The sequence below is a fragment of the Protopterus annectens genome, chromosome 16.part0 (assembly GCF_019279795.1).
Source record: "Protopterus annectens isolate FY-2018-M chromosome 16.part0, PAN1.0, whole genome shotgun sequence".
Lineage (NCBI taxonomy): Eukaryota > Metazoa > Chordata > Ceratodontiformes > Protopteridae > Protopterus > Protopterus annectens.
The window spans coordinates 221414922-221421966 of NC_056750.1; the positions used below are offsets into that span (position 1 = coordinate 221414922).

The window sequence follows — 7045 nt, forward strand, 5'->3', positions numbered from 1 at the left end:
GTTCACTGGAAAAGTTTAACTAAGCCAGGGATACTGTGTCAGTGATAAAATATTTAATGGAATTGTGAAGCCTGTTGCTTGATAAAACACTGTTACTATAACTAGCGATATCATTGAATTTTAAATATGAGTTATTACCTGTCTGGTTTATTAAGTACACAAGACTGTTGTACTAGCTTTTGTTGGTTTGACAGACCTGCTGCAAAATATCAGGGTAAGGCAACCTGCTGTGGTTGGGGACCCCCCAGGAACAGGGGGCCCTCAGCGACCGCAGGGTTCATTGGTGCCTAAAGCCGGCTATGTAAAGGGTCCAAACCCATCCACAACCCTTTCTTTCCCATTTATGCACATGGGGTCATAGTGTTACTTCAACAGTGACAATCATCTAGAGCAAAGGTTCACACTGCCTGGTGGCTAGCATCTGTTGTTTCATATCACACACTCACACCCTTGGCCAATTTAGAGAGTCTAATCCAGTTGCTATGTAGGTGTCTGAAATATGAGAGGAAACCAATGCAAAAACAGAGAGGAGATACAGACTCCACATCGAAGGCTCCAAAGCCGAGAATAGAACCAGAGAACTGCTTGCGGTGAGATGATAACCCTAGCTGATGTGTCAAGTCCAGACGTTTTAGATAAATGGTGTTGATGTTTCCTCTCCCTCATGGTAAGGGTGAATTTTGCTTTCTCTCAACAGTATAACCCCAGTTTAGGGACTGAAATGATTGAACAATTGCCCACTGCAATGAATTAATACCCCCTGTGGCAATGTCACCCCAGTTGTTTTCTTTGTAATCTTATTATATGTAAGTATGCACAGAGAAAGCTGATTTTACAAGACGAATGTCACAACTACCTATATATAGTTTATTTGGCCGCCAGCAGTCAGAAGCTCATGTCAATTACATGCGTATATATTTAAATATTACCAAAGTGGAGCTAAGACCTTGTTTGGTGAAAGATCTTGTAAATTAAATTCTTATAATAAAACAAAGTTCCTAATTGTTCTTGGATATTGTTACAGAACCATAACTCTTAACGAATCAGGGAAACTTTTAAACTATTAGTAATATTAACCTGAGACTGACAGAATAAAAGAATGTAAATTAATCTACTTTTTTCTGAAATAAAGGAAGTCTATAACTCTAATTATTGTCATTTCGTACAGCTACCTAATCACCAAAAGTTAACAATTTTAGGAGGGATGAGAAAGGTCAGTTAAAATATTAGTCAAAATCACTGACAGGTGAGAGGTGTGTGTAGAACGTTCACGGAAGCATGATTAGATGAATTGCATTGCTGAGGAAAGCTCCAGTGTATGTCATACATCCGGGTGTGACATGAGGGGAGATGTGCCCAACATTTCTGTTAGAATTATATATTTCCTGTACCTAAACTAACACAAGAAGTGCTGCGCCTAACTGAGCCATCAGCAATGTATTTAGTGTTACTGCTTATTCTGCTACCAGGTAGGTCCAAGCAGATTATAATAGCCGGATACAATTTCCTCTAAATCCTCATTATGAAAATTGTTATTGAAAAGGTTGTTTCTGTCACTTTTAGATTTATTTCTGTGTGACTCAATTCAACAAAGCGAAACACAAGTGTTACGTAAAGAAGGAGAGAGTGTAACACTGAGCTGTACCTATGAGACCAGCAGTAACTACATATACCTTTACTGGTACCGTGTGTATCAGAACCGAGCACCTCAGTACATTCTGCTTCGAGGAGCCAAGTCCAGGAAGGGGGAGAGTAACACCGCAGAGTTTGCTCAGCAGAGGTTTTCTTCAACCACAGACAGAACCAGCACAACCCTGACCATCACACAGACCTCCCTGTCTGACTCTGCCATCTATTACTGCGCCCTTGATACCCACAGTGTGGGAATGTAATGAGAGACCCGTACAAAAACTAGCGACACCCCTGTATGTATCTGGCATTCATTAGCAGACGTTTTTTTACTGAACTCTCAAGACGTTGCTGGAATTTGTGAGGACAAGGAAGATGTCTGGTAGCACATTAAGAAACAGTAACATTTTATTGCATTATCGGCAACATTACATTGTCAGTGAAATAACGTGCGGCCGAGAATGCTGACAGTGTGTGGTTGTGAAAATACGTTAAGTACCAATAAAATGTTACTGCTTCTCGGGAGCTGTATGTTACTCAGGGCGTATTCAAGCAGTCTCAGCCTTAAACGTGCATCTAATTTTAATAAATTGAGGTAGTTTTATTATAGTACTGAACATATGAGATACAGGAGGTCGACTATGGAACTGATATGATGGTTTCAAATCACTATTTTTACAGGACAGTGCTGATTTGACCACCCGTGTGGGGAGTGGGGGTAAATAGTAATTTATAACACTTCAGAAGAAAAAAAGGCGTTTTCTAACTTATAGCTTAAAACTAGTTGACTTGACGAAAAAGAAATGATGTGGGACAACAGGTCTTAATTCTGAGAAAGTGAAATCGGCTTCGCCACACCCCCTCTGGGTGTATTATGACTTGTCATATCCTACCCAAATCACACACTTCAAAGAGAAATGTGTTACTTCAGACAACGGCAAAAGAGATACCTAACTAACACACACACACACAAGATTGCAACGTTGTTGCACACAAGCACACTTATCTGCTGTGTGGGAATGAGTAAGGGGTGATCACTTCTTTCCAGAAAACGCAATTTTGGCATACAGTTGAGATTTATTCTAGTGCTGCTTACTGCGTTCATTACAGTGTTTTACTAAAAAGCGACACAAAAGAAAAAGGAGGGACAGACATTTGGGACAGGTAAACCACTGCCACCACGTTTCCCACAGATAAGGTCTGCAGTGTAAAACTGTGTGCGTGTGCCATAGGGTGCACTTTGAGACTGATAACGTTAATTAAATTCAGTCGTGGTTAAACCTAGTCAAACACTTGGTTTGCTAGCAGTTTCCGTTCATTTTACGCAGTTTGTTAAGTTTCTGTTGTTTGGATTCTCATTACACTCACAAACCCAGTAGTACTTTTACAAGTACACTCACTATGCTAGCTATAGTAACAATAAAATCAGGTTTACATGTTTTTTTTTTTTTTTTGTAATTCATGCATGGATACCAGCTTTACTCAAATGGGTGAACTGCAGCAGCGGAGGCTTGACTGTCACAGACTGGGTGCAGGGAAGACAACCAGCCTCGGACTAGTGCTGGTCAGCGCACAGCAACAAAGACTAGCCAAATCTGTCCACACCCCGGCCAATGCCCTCTTAATTGAAGTATAAGAACGCCTACTACTGAAATCTGTCAGCCTCTTGGCCCAATAATTGTGGGCAAAGACAAGAATAAGGGGGGGGGGGGTCAACAAAGGATTTAAAAATGGAACCTAAAAAGATTGTGAATGCATTATGGATGGATTTAAACATTGCTCTTATAAACTTAGAGAACTGCCACATATTATGAGGAACAGACCAAAAATATGACTCATATTATATGAGGCAGCAATCCGGACATATTGTGAAATTCTGGACAGTTAAGGTATAGCATGCTAATGGGTTGCGAAGTAAATCAGACAGCCTACAACTGCAAACAAATAAAAAGGTTGTTGCAGTACAAATGTCCAGTGACTGATGTCATGTACACAATTAAAATAATGTGCTTTATAGAAGTTCACGAATTGCACAGTGTATAGCTAAAAAGGAAATTAGTAATAATGATAATATGAACAATATTTTAGGCGTTACTCTCAAGAAAACAGTTTAAGTTATTTACTGGATTTTATTGTCCTGTTGATCACTTCAGTAAGAAACTATTTCAGTAAATCGGAACATTCCACACTGACAATGCTGAATGCCGATGTACTTCCCAGTTAGTGATTAGACAGAGCATAAACCACAAATGCAAAGTCCTCTGTAGTCAAACAGATGAAACTGCATGTCTACAACGCAACATTTTTGTAGTTACTTATTTAATACAAGGTGACAAGAAAATGAAATACAACTAGAAGTACAACTTGGAAATGACGTACCTCCGCCACTGTGCCACAGTTACTGTACTTGTGGGAGATTATTATTAATTTTATTAACACTTAATTTGAATCCATTCAGTTTTATCAAATGAGCTCGGAGACCTTGTGCCCCTGGCCTAAACCATAAACATCTATTTTCTTTCAGCCACGTTTTCACACTTATAATAGTGATTATCTCGAATTTATATACATATAATAGGATCATAATGAGACTGCCAGTTAATTTATCTGTTAACATTTTTTAGCTTCATACTGTACAGTGCAGTGTTAAGTGTAATTTCATGAGTACCAGTTCTTAAAAATCCCCTATTAGCTTTCTGCTAAGGTCCAACTGAGAAGTGCTTAATGGTTACTGTTAAGCGAACTTGCTGTTTGCGCTATATATTTTTCTGGATTTACCCCTGTGAGGTTCAATTCAATAAAAGGAAAATGATGTGTGTTAAAAAAGAAGGACCGCGTGTGTTACACACCGCAGTACCTATAGATCCACTAATAACAGATTTATTGGTAACTGTAAATATCCAAATCGAGCACCTCAGGGCATACCGCATTGACACCACGTGGTTTGCTATGCTAAAGTTTTGCTCAATGCGATACAAACAGCACAGCCCTAACACTCTCCTAAATCTCCCTGCCATACAGAATTATTTATTACTAGTCTTATTTTGAAGCGCAGGTTGTGGTTAAGTAACAGATTCCCACTACAACAGGTATATGGGTCTCTCATATTACTTTGTAGCAGATCATTTCTCTTTTCCTAGTATTGATTTAAAACAAAAACTATGTTGTTGTGTCTTTCGGTTTTTCCCGGTAAGGGGTCGCCACAGCGGAACTCTGGTCTGCTAATGATTGGCAGTAGATTTTTACGTGCAGAGTTGCCGGCCCTGACGCACAACCTGCAACGAAGGTACGCCCATTCACGCGTGTCTCCCCCACAGAAGACGCTCTAGCTGAGAATCGAACAGGACAACTTCTTACTGGGAGGCGACAACGCTACCGCAGCACCACCACCACCGCTAAAACAAAAATTATGCACTTAACATAATTTTAGACATTCATGGTCTGTGTCTGCCTTTTCAAAAACATGAGTGGTAGCAGCAGGCGACAATTGTTCAACACCTCTGGAGCTTTCCCGGGCCCTTAACTGCTACCCTTCTTTGCAGATGGTGACTGCACTTTAATAACATCATATTAGCCGGCAATAATGTCATTTGTACAATCTTTATATCAGTGTTTCTCAAACTTTTCTGATAGCGACCCACTTAGACAAAGCACATAACTCAGTGGCCCACTAGCCCCTTCCATACGTCACATGATTTAAAGAAAGGTCGTAGTTTGAGTACTGACACACATAATCCTGACACACTAATTTAATGAATAATTTACCCAGTAATCCCTTCATTACTTTGCATTGTGTATGCACAAGCACTAAAATGACACAATAAATTATTTTGCCCAGCAATCATTTCAGCAGTCTGACCATTTATGCACAAGCACTTCCCCAATACATAAATTAATTATTTCCCCAAGCAACATCTTCATTACTATGTCCAGGTATACACAAGCACCAAAATTAAACACTTCCCAAAGACTGACACAGTAATGAATACTTTTCCCCAGTAAGCCCTTCATTAGTTTGTATTGGGTATGCACAAGCACTAAAATAACACAATAAATTATTTTGCCCAGTGGTCACTTTGGCAGTCTGACCATGAATGCACAAACAATTCATCCGTGTATCAGGGAAGTATTTCCCCAAGTAACATCTTCATTACTATGTCCAGGTATATACAAGCACCAAAATGAAGCATTTACCAAAGGGACCCCTTCAGTAAAATGTCCAGGTCCAGTATGTAGAAGCACCAAAATGAAACATTTACCCAAGTCAACCTTCAATAACATAAGTACAAGCAGCAAAATGAAACATTCACCCAAGCGACCCTTCAGTAAAATGTTAAGGTATGGCTAAACACCAAAATGAAACATTTGACAAAGCAACACATATCTACAAGCATACAGTCTCAATGAAGTACTGGCTTCAAATAACAGAATTCCTGTGTGCGGCACAGCACAGATGGTATTTTAGGCAGGGTTTCTACTTTAACTTCTCGCTCGCTGTTGAATCTATACTCATTGGTTATCTCAATTGCAATTGCAAGCTGAGATTAACCAATCAGCTCCAAGAAAGAAGGGACTCATGGCAGCAAGACATCCAGACATGAGACAAAAAAAAAAAAAAACAGGCACTGAAGAGGATATACATAGTTGTTATTTAACTCTTGAGGCCCCCCAGAAAATTCGAAATGCTGCTTTATATCACTCCACAAAGGGAATTACAAAAGATGAGGGAATGTAGGTGGTTTGTACAAAGGGAATTACAAAAGATGAGGGAATGTAGGTGGTTTGTACAAACGGAATTACAAAAGATGAGGGAATGTAGGTGGGTTTGTACACAGGGAATTACAAAAGATGAGGGAATGTAGGTGGGTTTGTACAAAGAGAATTACAAAAGATGAGGGAATGTAGGTGGGTTTGTACAAAGGGAATTACAAAAGATGAGGGAATGTAGGTGGGTTTGTACAAAGGGAATTACAAAAGATGAGGGAATGTAGGTGGGTTTGTACAAAGGGAATTACAAAAGATGAGGGAATGTAGGTGGGTTTGTACAAAGGGAATTACAAAGATGAGGGAATGTAGGTGGGTTTGTACAAAGGGAATTACAAAAGATGAGGGAATGTAGGTGGGTTTGTACAAAGGGAATTACAAAAGATGAGGGAATGTAGGTGGGTTTGTACAAAGGGAATTACAAAAGATGAGGGAATGTAGGTGGGTTTGTACAAAGGGAATTACAAAAGATGAGGGAATGTAGGTGGGTTTGTACAAAGGGAATTACAAAAAGATGAGGGAATGTAGGTGGGTTTGTACAAAGGGAATTACAAAAGATGAGGGAATGTAGGTGGGTTTGTACAAAGGGAATTACAAAAGATGAGGGAATGTAGGTGGGTTTGTACAAAGGGAATTACAAAAGATGAAGGGA

General features: G+C 39.5%; 1 gene segment (V, D, J or C); it reads left to right on the forward strand.

Annotated features, from left to right (window-relative positions):
- The first annotated feature begins 1402 nt into the window (after positions 1–1402).
- Positions 1403–2268, forward strand: LOC122790441. The segment is given in 2 exon segments: positions 1403–1469; positions 1564–2268. Coding segments are annotated over 2 exon segments (363 nt in total).
- Positions 2269–7045: the final 4777 nt, after the last annotated feature.